We start from the raw sequence: 18,106 nt of genomic DNA, 5'->3' as shown, positions 1-18,106 counted from the left end.
CCCCAAGAGGGGAGAACAAGAATGGGCCTGATCAGTCCAAACTAGTTGTGGAGCCAGTAGACAAACCCACAAGACTTCAAATAATCAATTGATACCATAAGATATACGTACGCCGTTACCCACCCAGAACCAGAAGATGGCGCCCAAAAACAGTGGACCGCATGTATCAATCGGCGATTGCAGAATCGCCGGTGAATGATCGGAGTAGGACGCCGGAGCAATCAAAGGAGGTTCTCGGCACTGAACATGCCGATGAGAAGGAAGGACATGCTGGGCAGGCTGAAAACAAGACAGAGATGGCCGAAGATGGTACTGGAGACGGCCCAGACCAACTGGTGACTGCAGAATCGCCGGCAAATGATCGGAGTAGGACGCCCGAGCATTCAAAGGAGGTTCTCGGCACTGAACATGCCAATGAGAAGGGAGGACACGCTGGGCAAGCTGAAAACAAGACAGAGATGGCCGAAGATGGTACTGGAGACGGCCCAGACCAACCGGCGATTGCAGAATTGCTGGCGAATGATCGGAGTAGGACGCTGGAGCAATCAAAGGAGTTTATCAGCACAGAACATGCGATGAGAAGGAAGGACACGCTGGGCAAGCTGAAAACAAGACAGAGATGGCTGAAGACGGTACCAGAGACGGCCCAGACCCTGTCGGCTTCGTTTTCATGGCACTAGAGATGGTGACAGGAGGCAAGGTGGCAACAGGGATAGCTGAGTAGGATGAGATTGACGCAGACAGGGCCGAAGAGGGGAGAACAGATTCGTTTGGAGCTATAGAAGCTATGGGTCAGTTCGTGGGTAAGCTTTCGAAAAGGCCAGACCTTGCCGGAAAGACTGCCGGAGACGCACATGCGACAACTAAGGGACCAGGTGGCGCAGAAACTACTAGTGAGGTGGGTTTGTTTGTGGTGACACCTACGGAGAAATCTGAAGGTGGGGATGTTGAAGAAACGGTGGAGTCGAGGGAGACCGAGCAGTGTCTGGGTGTTGGTGAGGGGGTTGGTGAAATAATAGAAAGGGTTGGCCTACTAGATGAACTTTTGGGGCAAAGTTCTTAGATATTCCACCTTTAGCTGTTATGGGAGCGGGATTAACTCAATCTGTGTCTTCGGATTGGGTTTTAGAAAGGGTGCTAGAATTTTGTCAAGAATTGGGGCTCAAGTGCAATGGGCATGAGGAGGAGTTGCTGGCACTGTTTACTGCCATTGAGACCAATAGAGCAAATGGGCGAAGGGGCAGTGGTCAACATGGGAATGATAAAGTGGGGAATCGAGGAAATTGTGAATTAAAACGGTTGGAAAGCACAGTGAACTATGATGCGAAGGGATCGCGTAAAGTGAATGGAAAAGGGAGGGCTGGAAAATTTTGTTAATGAAGCCAAAAATAATTTTGTGGAATGTGCGAGGTATGAATGAGCCGGAGAAAAGAGTGAAGATTAGGAGGAGACTAAGAGAGTGGAGGTTATTAATATTGAGGTGATTCGGAGTGTGTGGGGGTGTAATCATGTTGGTTGGCTATACTTGAGATCTACGGGTGCATCCAGAGGTATTTTATTAATGTGGGATCAACGAGTGGTGGAGAAGGTCGAGGAATGTGTAGGCATTTTGTAGTAGCCTGTGTCTTCCGAAGTGTCACAGATAATTTTGAGTGGGCTTTTGCGGGTGTTTATGGGCCAAATGATGCTGGTATCCGAAGCACTTTTTGGGATGAATTGGGAGGTGTAATGAATGTGTGGGATCGACCTTGGTGTGTGGGAGGGGATTTTAATGTCGTGCGTAACCCTGGAGAACGATTACGTGCTACAAGACAAACGCAAGCAATGACTGCTTTTGCTGATTTTATTTTCGAGCATGGGCTTAGCGATCTTCCAATGGTAGGAGGGCTCACTTGGTCTAATCGGCGTGCAAGGTCTAGACTTGATAGATTTTTGATATCTGAAGAATGGGAGGAACGCTATCTAGATGTATGCCAAAAAAGGTTTCCTAGAGTATTATCAGATCACTTTCCAGTGATATTGGAGTGTGGAATTGGAAGGAGGGGTCATATACCCTTCAGGTTTGAGAATATGTGGTTGCAAGCGGAGGGGTTCGTGGAGTAGGTCAAGAGCTGGTGGAACTCTTATTCTTTCGAAGGTAACTCCAGTTATGTGTTGGCTCGAAAGTTGAAAGCTTTGAAAGGGGATCTCAAAAAATGGAATGTGGAGGTTTTTGGAGACATAGGAAAAAGTAAGGAATTGGAGGAGGTATTGGGTGGGTTGGATAGCATAGCAGAAAGTAGAGATTTAACGGAGGAGGAGACAATTAGGTGAGATGAGTGTTCCCAAAACTTAGAGAAGACACTCTTTCACGAAGAAATGAGTTGAAGGCAGAAATCTAGAGCATTGTGGCTGAAAGAGGGCGATCGGAATACGAAGTTCTTCCATAGGTTGGCAAACTCGCATAAGAGAAATAGCACGGTTGCAGCAATGATGGTGGGTGGGAGTAGGACCGAGGATCCGGCAGCTATACAGGATCATATTGTGCATTTTTATAAAGCTCTGTATTTTGAGCAGTGTCAGGGGAGACCAACCTCATTCTTAGATCCTTCGATGGAACATCTTAATTCCATAGAGGAAGGGGAGAGATTGTGGATGGAGAAAGGTTTTGAGGAAGAAGAGGTTTAGGGGGTGGTGAGGAAATTGAAGGGTGATAAAGCACCTAGACCGGATGGCTTTACTATGGCGTTCTATCAGAAATGTTGGGAGATGCTTAAGGAGGACATGATGGCGGTTTTCAAGGAATTTCATGATAGTGGTAAATTTGAGAAGAGCATTAATGCTACATTTGTTGCGCTTATTCCAAAGAAAGCTGGGGCGGTGGACATAAAGGATTTTCGACTTATTATTTTGGTAAGTGGGGTGTATAAAATAATCTTGAAGGTTTTGGTTAGTCGGTTGAACTCAGTAATGGGGAAGCTTGTGTCACATACACAAAATGCATTTATACCAGGTAGACAAATTTTGGATTTTGTTTTAATGGCGAATGAATGTGTGGATAGCCGGATTCGAGCTGGGGAATCGGGTCTTATTTGCAAGTTGGATTTGGAGAAGGCTTATGATCATGTCAACTGGGACTTTTTATTATACATGTTAGAGAGATGCGGTTTCGGGGAAAGGTGGAGAGGTTGGATTCATCATTGTGTCTCTACTGTACGCTTTTTCGTGCTCATTAATGGAACACCGGCAGATTTTTTTAGTAGTTCTTGGGGAGTGAGACAATGGGATCCTTTGTCCCCTTTATTATTTGTGTTGGTGATGGAGGCATTTAGTAGGATGATGAAGGCAATGGCGGAGAGAGAGCTTATGGTTGGTTTCTCGGTGGGTTCGCGGTTTGATAAGGTAATGGAAGTGTCGCACTTATTATTTGCAGATGATACTATTATATTTTGCGAGCCAAAGGTGGAACAACTTCGGAACTTGAGATGTCTGTTGTTGTGTTTTGAAGCAGTTTCGGGGCTGAAAATAAATTTATCAAAATTTGTGATTGCTCCTAGAGGTGAGGTGGAAGATGTAGAAGGATTGGCAAGTATACTTGGGTGTGGAGTGGATTCGATGCCGTTTATATATTTGGGGCTACCTTTGGGGGCTCATAATAAGGACCCCTCTATATGGAATAAGGTCATAGAGAAGATGGAGATGAAGTTGGCAGGGTGGAAGCGTATGTATTTATCCAAGGGTGGGAGACTAATGTTGATCAAGAGTACGCTATCTAGCATACCCACATACTACTTATTACTGTTTCAAATTCCAGCGACTGTGGCGAAGCGGATCAAAAAAATACAAAGAAATTTTCTGTGGGGAGGTGAAGGTGACGAGTTCAAGTTCCACTTGGTAAATTGGTCCAAAATTTGCATGCCTACGGAGGCGGGGGGATTAGGGGTAAAGAATTTGATTCAATTTAATCGAGCTTTATTGGGTAAATGGTTGTGGAGATTTGCAAATGAAAGAGATGCGTGGTGGAGGAAATTAGTGGAGAATAAATATGAGGTGATGAGGGGTGATTGGTGTTTCAAGGAGGTAGGAGGGTTGTATGGGGTGGGAATGTGGAAAAGTATCCGAAGGGGGTGGGATGAGTTTAAGCAACATGTGTTTTGAGGTAAGAACCGGGTCTCGTGTTTTATTTTGGCAGGATGTGTAGTGTGGGGAGGTATCACTGCAGAATTTGTTTCCCACCTTGTTCAATATAGCATGTGTAAAGGTGGCATGGGTGGAGGAGAATATGGAGATGGTAAATGGTGCTATTTATTGGAATGTAAGGTTTATTCGGCCTGCGCATGATTGGGAACTGGAGGAGGTTTCGAGATTTTTCGAAATGCTGTATTCCCAACAGGTAAGGCATGATGGGGTAGATAAAATCAGTTGGATTCTCTCGAAGAGGAAATTTTTGAGGTAAAGTCATTCTACAAGGTGAAGATTTAATCCAGCTCTGGTGGATGGCCCGTGGAAGCTTATTTGGAAGAGTAAAGCTCCTCCGTGGTGGCTTTCTTCGTATGGACGGCGGTTATGGGAAAAATTTTAACATTAGACAACCTACAAAAGAAAAATATCATTGTGACGGAGTAGTATTGTATGTGTAAGAAGAGTGGCGAATCTATTGATCACCTTTTAGTGCATTGTGAAGCTGCTGTAGAAGTATGGAATATGATTCTTCTGCTATTTGGTATAACGTGGGTGATGCCGGGGAGTTTGAAGGAATGCCTGGGAAGTTGGAGAAGGCAAAGGGGAAGCGGACAGTCATGCAACTTTGGAGGATGGCCCCTTTATGAGTAATGTGGTCCTTATGGAGAGAAAGGAATGCGCGGAGTTTTGAGGATTGTGAAATGGGAATTATAGAATTGAAGAAAAGGGTGCCCCAAACACTTTCTCATGGAGGGTCTTGGGATATTCTTTGCAAGCTTCAATGCTTGCAGAATTTATAGATCTCTGTGCGTCTTTTTCAGTTTAAAGCTTATGTAGTGGACTCTTTTGTATACTCTCTGTGTACATGAGTTGCACCCCTTGCGCTTTTTAATACATTGACTCTACTTATCAAAATAAAAAAAATAAAAAAACATTACACCAAAACATAAAAATGATTGCTTTGGCATAATCTGTTCACAGCTTTAATAAAAATACTACAGCATGTCTTCCAAAGCACTTGTTCACAAAATCTCTGCATTACTATATTGCAGTCTCAACAAGATCGTATGAATAAAAGGTGAAAAAGGTCTTACAGCATCTCCTCAAGTTGTTGACGATATTGTGGATTTTGTAGCATCCCTATTAAAAAAAAAAAAAAAAAACCTTAATAGTTTAGTGCTGTGTAAAATAACAAGCCAAGACTGAAATTTGCATGAAATAACTAGACTCAATACCTCATGATCTGGAGAAACAAAATTAATTCTAGCTTTATAGACTAATGATGTGTAGCTCCAATGACATAATAGAAATTATTCACTTGCAATTAAAAAGGAATGGAAATGTACAAAACGAGACCATATATATATATATATATATATATATATATATAAGTAAAGAGAAATTTATAAAAAGTGTAAGGCGCCCCTAAATACACATACAGTATACAACAGGAAACACTCAAGTAAAGCAAGCACAAGAAAGACCCAACACCCAAACCAAACAAAACCCACCCAAAAACAGGACCAGATATTTCAGGCAATAAGAATGATACTGATGCACAAACCCTTAATGAAGGAAGACACATCACATCCACCAGACAAAACACATCACATCCACCAGACAAAAATGCTAAAAAAATAAAATAAAATAAAGTTCTAATCAATTGTTTCCACAACTGACATCTAAGGTTCTAAAAAATGGAAATATTGTTATGTGTGTTCCATTCAATTATATAAGGTTTTTCCAGACTAGAACGATGATCAACCATTCTCAAAAGGGGACAAAAAAAAAAACAAAAAAAAAAAAAGGAAGTAAAAGAGTGACATTATTCTATTTTTTATTTCTTTTAGAGATGGATGGGGTATAGAGACTGTTTACAGTGCTCCAAACATTTGCGCTGGTAAATATTGAATTAACTTACATTTTAAGGTGTCAGGATTCCTGAACTCCTCCGGTAAATGGCTGCAAAGAAATATGAAGAGAATTCACTTTCACAAAATCCGAAACCAATAATAATGATATATGCTAGAACAGGCATAGCAGAAGACACAATGTTACTAATTTCTAGATAATTTACTTAAGTATGCACAAACAATTATAACTTCTGTGGAGCAATGCTTAGTAATAACATGTGTGACAAGAATGAAAGAAGATCAACGACATACTTATATGCAAGCAGAAACAATTAGATGAAAAAGACAAAAAATAGAATAAATGAAACTTATCCCAGATAGAAGACAGAACACCAAGTATCAATCATTGCAACATTAGAACAGCCACCTTGGCATAATAATAGCATGTAAAGCATCTGACTGTTGTACACTGTCACAGATCCTAGCATCTCAAATTACTGGAGAGTTCCTAAGGCCAAGTATTTGTAATTTCTGACCCTGACAGCATGCATTTCCAATGCCACCCAGACAACTGCTACAAAATCCAAGTCCATGAAATCTACAAACATGAAACACTTACGAAATGCTGTCACAGATCCTAACATCTCAAATTACTGGAGAGTTCCTAAGGCCAACTATTTGTAATTTATGACCCTGACAGCATGTATTTCCAATGCCACCCAGACAACTGCTACAAAACCCAAGTCAATGAAATCTACAAACATGATAACACTTATGAAATGCTCGGGTATACAAAAAATGTAAGAAATCAAAGGAACTTGGACCTCTTGCATGAGTTGATCCAGAAGTAGATTAATTAGAAAAATTATGGTAAATCATTGATTCATCTACTGTCTAAATATATGTATAATTACAAGTTTACTAGATCAAAATTTATGATGTTCAAAAATCTATATATTTTTTTTTTTTTTGATAAGTAAAAAGATGTATTAAAGAGCGCAGAGGGGCGCAACCCTAGTACACAGGGAGTATACAAGAGAGCGACTAAGAGGAAGAAAAAGAAGAAGAAAACATAAAAAGAAAGTCAGGGAAGCTAATCACTATAGGCGCTAGCTAGCCAGTAGTCCAAGTGAAAAGAGTGTACAAGAAAAAGTGTACAAGGTCCTCTATATTCCTAGATGAGTCCTCGAAACATCTAGCATTTCTCTCACTCCAGATGCACCACATGAGGCAAAGAGGAACTATCTTCCACACAACAGCACTGCGAGACTTGCCACCCACCCACCAAGAAGCATACAACTCCCTAACACAACCAGGCATCACCCAACACAAACCAAACTAAGAGAACACGGCATTCCACAAGATACGCGCAACCCCACAATGAAGAAAGAGATGATCAACTGACTCCCCATCCGATTCACACATGCAACAACGATTTACCACTACAATACCTCTCTTCCGAACATTATCCAATGTTAGAGTCTTCCCAAGCACGGCCGTCCAAACAAAGAAAGCCACTCTTGAAGGAACCTTAGTGCGCCAAATACTTTTCCAAGGGAAAGGGATGGGATTTGTAGAAGCAAGGATCTTGTAATAAGATCTTACCTCAAAAGTTCCTTTACGAGAAGAGATCCACCACATCCTATCCTCCCCTACTCCACTCCTCGAATGCGCATACAAGAGCGTGTAGAAAGAGGCCAAGACCTCCACTTCCCAATCATGAACCCTGCAAATGAAGGACACGTTCCACTGCACAGAGCCATTTAGACACTCCCTGTTATCCGCAATAGATGCATCCTTATTGGTGGCAATATTGAAGAGTCCAGGAAAAGCATCCTTGAGAGACATGTCACCACACCAGATGTCCTCCCAAAACCTGATGTTGGACCCAAGACCAGGGACAAATCTGAAGTGACCTCGAAGTGACCTCCACCCCCTACATATATGCTTCCATAGCCCCACCCCATGTGGACCACTAGGATCCCTAGAACGCCAACCGCCCCAAACCGCACCATGCTTAGCCACCAAGATCTTCCTCCACCAAGCCTCTTTCTCATGAGCAAATCTCCACAACCATTTCCCCAACAAAGCTTGATTCATCACACGCAAATTTCGGATCCCTAAACCTCTCTCAGAGATCGGAGAACAAACCTTGTTCCAACTAACCAAATGAAACTTAAACTCATCATTAATCCCACCCCATAAGAAATCACGTTGAATCTTCTCCATACGCTTTGCCACGGATGCAGGGATAGGAAACAGCGACAAAAAATAAGTAAAGAAAGCTAGTTGATATATGATATATGTATAGGACGTACCCAATGTGTCCTATCCAAGTGTGGGGTGTCATGTTGACGCACATTTGGTGAACAATGTGGCATACTTGAGATACAGGTAAGGAGTTATAGCATGTTGAAGTTTTGGTCCACCTATGGCGCAGTAATATTAAAAGTATATTACAGGGTGAATCTTCCATGAAATAAGGAAGTAACTTTTCCAGTTGAAGGTCTTTGGCCTTAATGTACAAGGTTCAGCATTCAGCGAGCCGGCCTATAATAGCCGACATCTTAGTCCTTTCAGTTTCCTTTTCAATGCTATGTTATAGTACCAAAGCTATGGAATACGTACAAAAAGACACATCAAAAGTACATACTTATTTACAGATGTACATCTATCTTTCTACAGACATGTATGACAAAACACTAAATTTTTTTAGAGCTCTCCTAGATTACATCTTCCAATTTTTAATTTTGTTAAAGGGGACCAACAAAATTTTGTCAGAGTTAGCATTGTATTAGGAGATTACCTTCATTATTGAGGTCTGGCACAACATTAAAGATAACCAATTTCCAATTTGTGTGGCATCAAATCAAAGATGAGACGGATTCCCAGGAACTCAAAACACCATTCAAAACAAAGCTAGTTGTTGTCCTTGGAGAAATCCTTTTTGTATTTCTGATTGAACTTGATTTGGGTCAGGTTTGTTAGATAGTTACTTGTGTATTTGTTGGCAGCTAGTTCAGCTGCTTGTGTTCTCTGTTACTGCTGACTTGCAGATCTTTTGTTCTTCTACTTTGGTTGAACGAAATTCTTAATTCTCCCCTTCTTTCCCAAAAAGAGAACGAAAGAAAGAAAAAATCTATGATGAAATACACGTGGAATTACATTTACAAGCAAAGGGAAAAGGAACGGTATATGAAATCAAGTTGCTTGCATAGTTTTAAATATAAAAACAAGAAGTATATTTGGTGATAAAAGTGAGGATGAGTTTTTATTTTTTATCTTTTCTTTTTCTTTTTCCTTTTTACAGGCACTCCTACGAGCAGATCTGGTAGAGTCAGAGTGGGACCTATAGTTCAGAGAACTCTAGCACTAGACTGTAAACCATGTCGTCAGTACGCTAATAATGGTAGCCTCTTCCCATTTTGGGCAGAAAACAGATCTATTAATCTTTGATTATTGGACCTACGATCATGTTCTTTAAAGCTGTGGATTGAGAAAAAGAAAATATCTGACATCAAATTGCTTTGCATATTGCACATATCGAAGACATGGATGTGATTATTGAAACTTCTAATATCTAATTAATGTTTAAACCTTAGCAACAAGAAGAAATGTTCAGGAAGAAATTTAAACAGCACAACGCAAGATAGATCATTATAATAATTAGAAAAGCATAAAATGTTAAATAGACAAAGAAGCCATATTACGGATAAACCATCTTCTGCACTGTTGGATCTTCCATCATTTTCTCCAAAACTTCCACCGATATGACAGATTTTCCTATCCAAATATAAAATAAGAACATACTTAGAATATCTGATTAAATCTTAAGAAAAACAAAAACTGAGATTAATATGGCAAAAATAGTCTGCCATTAGAAGTCATACTCATGCAAATAGTTAAATCATATCCATTGTATGACAAAAGTGGGATCTGAGGAACAAAATTTTGTATGAAACAAGAGACATGCATTCACAGCATGTAATAGGATACAGCAATGAACCTAGCAGACAAACATGTGCCCTTGCACATAATACATGCATTAAATCACCATCATATATGTATATGTTTTAAAAGTAACAGGAATACAAACAACATCTATTTGATATGAGCATGGTCTAATAACTATAAAGACAATCAACAAATTCAAGGACATATTTAATATCTAGTAGCAACAAAGGATACATCAACTTTCAGCGTAAAAGACTCCAAAATTTTCCTCCAAAGAATCTAAACAACTGCCTAGATGCATTTATATTCTTTACTACTTTAATATTTTTTGAATAGTATATGATGTCCTGATATAATGAACCTAGAGATGGCCTTGTCAATAGTTCTAATGTCAGGAAGAGGAGGAAAGGAGGAGCAAAGATGAGTTGTCTATGGAGTTGGAGAGATTGCTGTTGTGTAAGGAAGTTAGCTGGCGTCAGAAATCTCGGGCTCTATGGTTGTGGGAGGGGGATAAGAACACAATTTTTTCACAGGATGGCGAACTCAAATAGAAGGAACAATGCCATTGAGTCTTTAATTGTCAATGGCTCTCTGTCTTCAGAAGCCACAAATATCAAGGCGCATATTGTTCTGTTTTATACACACTTGTTCACTGAGAGTTGTAGTTGGAGGCCTATATCTAATGATTTATCCTTTCAATCTATTGGAAGTGAGGAGGGCTTGTGGTTAGAAAGGGATTTTGAAGAGAGTGAGGTGTTTGAGGTAGTTAAGGAGTTACAAGGAGACAAGCCACCGGGTCCTAATGGCTTTTCCTTGGGTTTTGTGCATACATGTTAGGGAGTGATTAAAGCAGATATAATGGCTGTTTTCAGAGAATTCCATAGCAAGGGGAGTTTTCAGAAAAGTCTGAATGCAACATTTATAGCGCTAATTCCTAAGAAAGCAGGGGCAGACAAGCTAAAGGACTTTCGACCTATAAATTTGGTGGGTGTTGCGTACAAATTGATTTTTAAAGTGTTAGCAAATCGATTGAAAACAGTGTTAGAGAAGATCATATCGAAGTCATAAAATGCGTACATTAAGGGGAGACAAATTTTGGATTCAGTTCTGATAGCTAATAAATGCATTAATAGCCGTCTCAGATCTGGGTAACCCAATTTGTTATGTAAGTTGGACCTAGAAAAGGCGTATGATCATGTGTATTGAGATTTTTTACTATTCATATTGCAACAAAGTGGGTTTGGGGAGAAATTGAGAGATTGGATAGCTTTTTGTATTTCTACAGTTCGAGATTCAGTTTTGATTAATGGAGGACCCTCAGATTTTTTAGTAGTACTCGAGGTTTAAGACAATGGGCTCTGCTATCTCCTTTCCTATTTGTTATTGTTATGGAGGCACTGAGTAGAATGATGGTGGCTACAGAACATAGTGGCCTTCTTGTTGGTTTTTCAGTGGGAACAAGAAATAATCCCGGATTCAGTGTCTCACATTTCTTGTTTGCTGATGATACATTGATATTTTGTGGGGCAAACGACGACCAACTCCGAAATTTGCAGTCTTTTTCTATGCTTTGAAGCTGTCTCGGGGTTAAAAATTAATTTGCTGAAGTCTGAGATTGTTCCAACTGGTGAGGTAAAGGATGTTGATGGGCTGGCGAGTATTTTTGGTTGCAAGGTGGCAGGATTACCTATGAAATATTTGGGTCTTCCTCTGGGGGCGCCATACAAGTCTACCACCATTTGGACAGGTATTGTTGAGACGATAGGAAGGAAATTGGCGGGTTGGAAGAGACTATATTTATCAAAGGGCGGGAGGATCACACTGATTAAAAGCACTTTGTTCAACCTTCCTACGTATTTTTTTGTCTCTATTCCCTATTCCTGTGAGTGTGGCGAACATATTGGAGAAGCTACAACGAGATTTCCTATGGGGTGGTCTCAATGAGGACCCTAAGTTCCACTTAGTGAAATGGTCTCAAATTTGCTCTCCCATGCAAGGAGGTGGTTTGGGAATTCGGAACCTGTGCAATTTCAATCTCGCTTTATTGGGAAAATGGTTATGGCGATATGCTACAGAAAGGGAAGCGTATTGGAAGTTGGTTGTTGAGGTCAAATATGGGTGCATGAATGGTGGTTGGTGTACGAAGGTGGTGGAAGGCCCTTATGGACTTCGCATGTGGAAACCTATTAGGAGAGGGTGAGGATTTTTCTTGAGATTTATTAGATTTGGAATAGGAGATGGTTCCCACATTAGGTCTTGGCATGATACTTGGTGTAGGGATCAGTCTTTGAAGGAAGTTTTTCCTGAATTATTTCGAATTGCGAGTAATAAGGAGGTATGGGTTAGGGATCATATGCAGCTGTCCAATGGTGTTATACAGTGGAATGTTCCTTTTTTAAGAGCGGTCCAGAATTGGGAGGTAGAGGTGGTGATGACTTTTTTTGGAAAGTTATATGCCTTTCATAGTCGACTGGGGGGGTGGACTGCATGTGGTGAACTCCTTCCAAATGAAAGATTTTTGAGGTGAGGTCTTTTTTTCGCATGCTTTCTTCTTCGGGGACAGATGTGGTAGCTTCCTCTTTCTCGTGGAGTAATGTATGGAAAGTTAAAGTTCTATTGATAGTAAGTTTCTTTGTGTGGACGGCAACTCTTGGAAAGATTCTGACTTCAGAGAACTTGCGTAAGGGAGGTATCATTGTGGTGGAAGTATGTGTAAGCAGAGTGACACATCTGTCAACCATCTTCTCCTTCACTGTGAAGTAGCATGAGCTTTATGGAGTGTGTTATTTACTCAATTGATGTCACATGGGTCATGTCTAGAAGGGTGGCAGATTTGTTAGCTTGTTGGCACGGTCAGAGAGGTAATAGTTAAGCAAAGGCAGCAAAGGAGGTGTGGCGAATAGCCCCACTATGTCTAATGTGGACTATTTAGAGAGGGCGGAATGCAAGATGTTTTGAAGATCAAGAAAGGACGCTGGATGAGCTCAAAAAGCTGTTTATCTAGACTCTGTTTTATTGGGCAGACGCTTTTAATGTGTCTCAGTTTTACACTATGCCTCAATTTTTGTCTTTATGTTCCTCTTTTTGCCTTTAGTGAGGCCTTTCTTTATATATATCCTGTGTACTAGGGTTGCATTGCTCTACGCTTTTCAATGAATTACTTATTTATCAAAAAAAAAAATAATGACAGATAGATAAGATAATACATAGACTAAATTGCTTCCAGACTTTTCTTAGCCTTCTGCAAGATTTGGTTTTTGTGCAGCCTAGCCACACTGTCTTGCATATATATTTTCAATAAAAATTTACCGCAAAGCACTTATACACAAAGCATACAACCAAAACTCTCCATTGTCTTATACATGAAAAACATGGACGCAGAAATCTTGAAGACAAAGAGGCAGAAACGGCTAGCAGAGCTCAAGCTTGATTTGGGATAGATAAAGTCATGTGGGCCCTCTTGGGGCATTGTAGAGTTAATTTCAGATCAAGTCTCAGTTTATGTTTTCTAAGTCAGTATGCAGCTGGTTCAGTTCTGTACATGTTAATTTTACCAATGAAAGAAAAGGCCAAGGTGGAGTCTCAAAATTCTAGTGCTTTGATCAAAAGAAAGGATTTTCGCTGGTTTCAAACAAGAGCCCATGCAGCCTACCAAAAAAATTAAAACTCAATAATTTTGCTTGAAACATCAACAATGTTAAGAAGGCAGCTGTTTTCACACAGTGGTATCAAAGCAGGTGGAAGAAGCTGAAGAAGAAAGTGAACAAGCGGAAGGAAGAAAATGAAAAGCCTGACTAACAAAGAACCGGTCACAGAACTAACAAATAACTGGTTACAGAATTAAACAAAGACAGAAATTAAGACTATTCCAATGGGTTTTGGGGATAACTACATGATTAGAAAAATAAAAAAAATCTTGAACAAGTGAGTAAAGGAGAGGTGGAAGAATAAAGGTAATAAACCATTGGATTTAAATATATGTTGTTTGTGTAGAAAGTTTTATTGAAAAGATGCATAATTGGTGAGACCCATTCAAAGAATCTTCTAGTTTGTGTTCTTAAGAAATTAGGACTTCAAAATCTAATAAGATGTAACAAAAATGGTGGAGGTGGGGAAAGTGGTAGAGTGGTTTGGTGGTGCTTGAGGTAATGTGGCAGAGGTGGTCAACACTAGTCAAATATATGATTTGTAAAAGTTCACGAACAAAATTGAAAGTAAGAATAATTTTTAAAATTGCAAAATCTGATAATCAGGATTGCCAAAATCCCTTCTTTTGTTAATGCATAAGGAAATAAACACTCATAAATGTCATGTTATATCATATGAAACCAATATAGAAAAACACTGGAAATTCACTTAAATTGTTTTTAAGAGATGCCAAAGCAGTGTAAAATTTGTACCATGAATTCAAACATTAATTTCGAAGATACATTAATGACTAATATTGGAGGGTGTGAGTTGCAATAGGCTGTCATTTCCAACCAAGTTTTTCAATTAATATTGCTTCAAAGAACTTTGATGACTAAGATATTGATTTGAAATTATATTTATATTTTCAATGAAGTTAGCACTACACAACATAAAACTTGTGAGCAGATTGCCTATTAAACTCTAAACAAATTTCATTAATTCCTTGGTGAACGATTAGTTACTCCTGACGCCAAATACTTCCATCTACAACAACCAACTACCCATCAAGACCATATAGAAATCTTGAACTAAGAAATAAATTCTAGAATTAAAGAACTCATCTACATGATATCAGTAAAACAAGTCCTGGTATAGATTTAAGATATTACACTTACTAGAAACAGAAGTTAACAGAAAAGCCAGTAATAAAACTGAGGGAGCAAACCATGTAACGAAGGACTGCAAATGGTCAATGCAATCTAGTAATAATAATAATAAAAGCAATTGACTACATACCCGAAGATTGGGACCCCTCAGAAGCAGTGGAGTTACGGGTAGATTGGAACAACTCAGAACCTGCAGGGTTAGTGGTAGCTTGGGACCATTCAGAACCACCTATGCGCTCAGAAGCAGCTCCATTTTGAGAAACCTTAAAAAATGCTCAAATAGTTAAACCTTAAGACATTAACTTAAACATCACAGCTCGTTCAAAAGCTCAACAACAAATACTTACCACCTGAGCATCCTTGAACGAACTTGTTCCACTGGCATCTTTTAAACTTTCATAAGGGCTCTTTTGCTCAGCTTCTTCCGGAGAAACATCTACGAAAGCTGTTAGTACAAGTTGGATTAGAGTTCTAATATGAAAGCTCCTTCCAGGATCTTTTTCTATTTAAAGTCGAACTCTTTTTAATTTTATTGGTAAGTGACAAAAATCTAGTTGAACTCAATTTCGGTAGAACTTAAGGTATGGAGAAGAACTTTGAAAATTTTACTACCCAAATTGTTTGATATTGCAGTAGACAAGGCAGCTTGAATCTGTTGAAAATTATTTGCTATTTTGAGGTATATGCATCAAATTAATTGTATATTTATCTATTGAAAACTTTGATTTACTTGATGTGGTGCAAGTTACTGTGATGGAAAGAAATTTTACATAAGATCTTATTATCGGGCATTGGAAGGAGGTCTAGGGGTTGATTTTTCTAGGAGACCATTTGGTAGGAAAAGTTCTAGCAAAAATGGCATTCTTTTTTTGTTGACAGCAATTCAGAGCATCATTTTTATTCATTGCACTGCTCATAGGGAGTTATTTGTTCAGGACTTTTTAGGTTGTATCTAGGTCAGTGTTGGAGAAACTAGCTTAATAGACATCAGAGTAGTATCATTTGCAATAGCATAACAGTCCCAACACTTGGATTGAAAATGAGTCTTCGGGATCATTTTTCAACTCAATGAAGGCAATTGGAGGATTTCTTCTCTGCTTTTAGACATCTTGGATCTAATTTAAATCTTAGTTCTTTACATGCACACATAAGCACAAATACATAATAAGAGCTACAAGCCTAATTTTTCAACTGGATGAGGGCAAGTGGAAGAATTTATTCTCTGCTTTTAGATGTCTTATATCAAATTATAGATCTTCGATGTACATATTTTCAACCACTTCACTAGATGAAACTTAAAATCATCACCAATACCCCACAAAGAAAGTCCCTCAAAAGTTTTTCTAGCCGATTAGCCACTCCTACTGTAATTGGGAAAAGGGCCATGTAATACAATGGTAAATTAGAAACAGCACTTTTTATCAAAGTTAATCTGTCTCCCAATGATAAACAAAGGCCTTTTCAACCCGCCAACCTATGTTACATCTTCTCAATAATGCCATTCTAATTGGTAGAAGCCTTATAAGGAGCTTCGAACGGAAGACCCAAATACTTTATCGGCAACGAACCCACTCTACACCTAAGAATGCTAACCAAACCCTCAACATCCCCCACCTCGCTCGCCTATGGGAACAATCTCGAATTTGGACAAGTTGATCTTCATCCCCGACACCGCTTCATAACATAAGAAAAAGGTATCTCAAGTTACGAAGTTCTTCACCATTTTTTTTTTTGTAAGTAATATATATTATCAAACACGCAGAAGGGCGCAACCCAAGTACACAGGATGTATACAAAGTATCCCTTACTGACTAGAAAATGAATTACAAAGCTCTAAGAAATCAGAAAATGTAGACACATGCAAGACCAAGTCACTCTCCAAGAGAACATAGTATTTAACGCCAATTTCTTCAACTCAATAATGTCGCTCTCACAATCCTCAAAGCTGTGTACATTCCGTTCTCGCCATCGACATCACATCACACACAATGGAATCAGCCTCCACATGTGCAAAGCAAGCCGATTACCCAACCGTCCCCTCCAACTCCACAAGCAATCACTCACCTTTCGCGGCATAACCCAACTAACACCAAAGAGTTGAAGAAACGCATTCCATATCTCAGTTGCAACCTCACAATGCAGGAATAGATGGTCAATGGATTCTCAACATTGTTTACACATGTAACACCACTCCATCACCATAACACAAACAAAATATGAACTTATCATCTGCGAACAACAAATGCGACACCATCATTACCTCAGGATTCCTTGATCCCACCAAAATCCAGATATAAGCCCACTATCTACCAAAACAGACAATATCCTGCTTAATGCCTCCATAATAACCACAAACAATAATGGAGACGGTGGATCCCCCTATTTTAATCCACGCGAACTATTAAAAAAGCCCGAACGAGACCCATTAATAATAATAGAAAACCGCATTGTAGATATGCAGTAATCTATCCAACCTCGCCATCTCTCCTGAAAAGCCACATGTCTTCAACAAATAGAATAGAAACACCCAGTTGAAATGGTCATAAGCCTTCTCCAAATCTAATTTACATAATATTCCCGGCTCCCTAGATTGAATCCGACTATCCAAACATTCATTAGCCACCAAGACTGAATCCAGAAGTTGTCTACCCTTGATAAATGCATTCTAAGAACTTGAGACAATTTTCCGCAATACCAACCTATTTTCCAAAACTTTAGAAATAATTTTGTACATGCCTCCCAATAAGTTGATAGGACAAAAATCCTTAATTTCCACCGCCCCAACTTTCTTCGGAATGAGAGATACAAAAGTAGCATTGAAGCTCTTTTCGAACTTCTGTTGACTATAGAACTCCTTGACCACCACAATAATGTCCTCTTTTAACACCACCTTGGAAAAAAGCCATAGAAAATCCCTTGGTCCTGGCGCCTTATCCCCATTGAAATTATTCATCACCTCCAACACTACACTCTCCTCAAATTCTCTTTCCAACCAATTTTTCTCCTTCTCATCAATCGAAGGGAATGAGAAGCCATCCACCTATGGTCTCCACATACATTGTTCAAAATACAATGGTTCATCAAAATTCACAATATGTTCCTTTATTACTATTGAATCAGTCGTCATATTCCCATTAACCATAAGAGACTCCACCAAATTATTTCTTCTATGCAAATTTGCCAAACAAAGGAAAAATTTAGTATTATTGTCTCCCTCTCAACTAAAGGGCCCTTGATACTTGTCTCTGACTCACTTCTTCCAGAAAGATACTCCTCCGTAGTTCTCTAGAAAAAGGCTTATTTCTACAATTTTTCATCTTCAGTTAACGATCGTTCCTCCAC

General features: G+C 39.4%; 2 protein-coding genes across 2 annotated transcripts in view; one reads left to right on the top strand and one right to left on the bottom strand.

Annotated features, from left to right (window-relative positions):
- Positions 1-1,596: 1,596 nt before the first annotated feature.
- Positions 1,597-2,667, top strand: LOC132178109 (uncharacterized). Its single transcript, XM_059590566.1, has 3 exons — positions 1,597-2,060; positions 2,148-2,309; positions 2,370-2,667. Exons 1-3 carry the CDS (start codon positions 1,597-1,599, stop codon positions 2,665-2,667), a joined length of 924 nt encoding a protein of 307 aa, XP_059446549.1.
- Positions 2,668-5,251: 2,584 nt separating this feature from the next.
- LOC132178108 (protein TIC 40, chloroplastic-like) overlaps positions 5,252-18,106 on the bottom strand; it is a 37,726-nt gene continuing 24,871 nt past the window's right edge. The window contains exons 6-10 of the mRNA XM_059590565.1: positions 15,112-15,209; positions 14,895-15,027; positions 9,725-9,797; positions 6,083-6,123; positions 5,252-5,301 (exon numbers count right to left, since the gene is read on the bottom strand). Of these exons, the coding sequence (XP_059446548.1) occupies positions 5,252-5,301; positions 6,083-6,123; positions 9,725-9,797; positions 14,895-15,027; positions 15,112-15,209 (395 nt within the window). The remainder of the gene's footprint in view (positions 5,302-6,082; positions 6,124-9,724; positions 9,798-14,894; positions 15,028-15,111; positions 15,210-18,106) is intronic.

Source organism: Corylus avellana, chromosome ca4 (genome assembly GCF_901000735.1).
Source record: "Corylus avellana chromosome ca4, CavTom2PMs-1.0".
Lineage (NCBI taxonomy): Eukaryota > Viridiplantae > Streptophyta > Magnoliopsida > Fagales > Betulaceae > Corylus > Corylus avellana.
The sequence above is the reverse complement of the archived record's forward strand: the minus strand, read 5'-3'. Positions and strand labels throughout refer to the sequence as shown.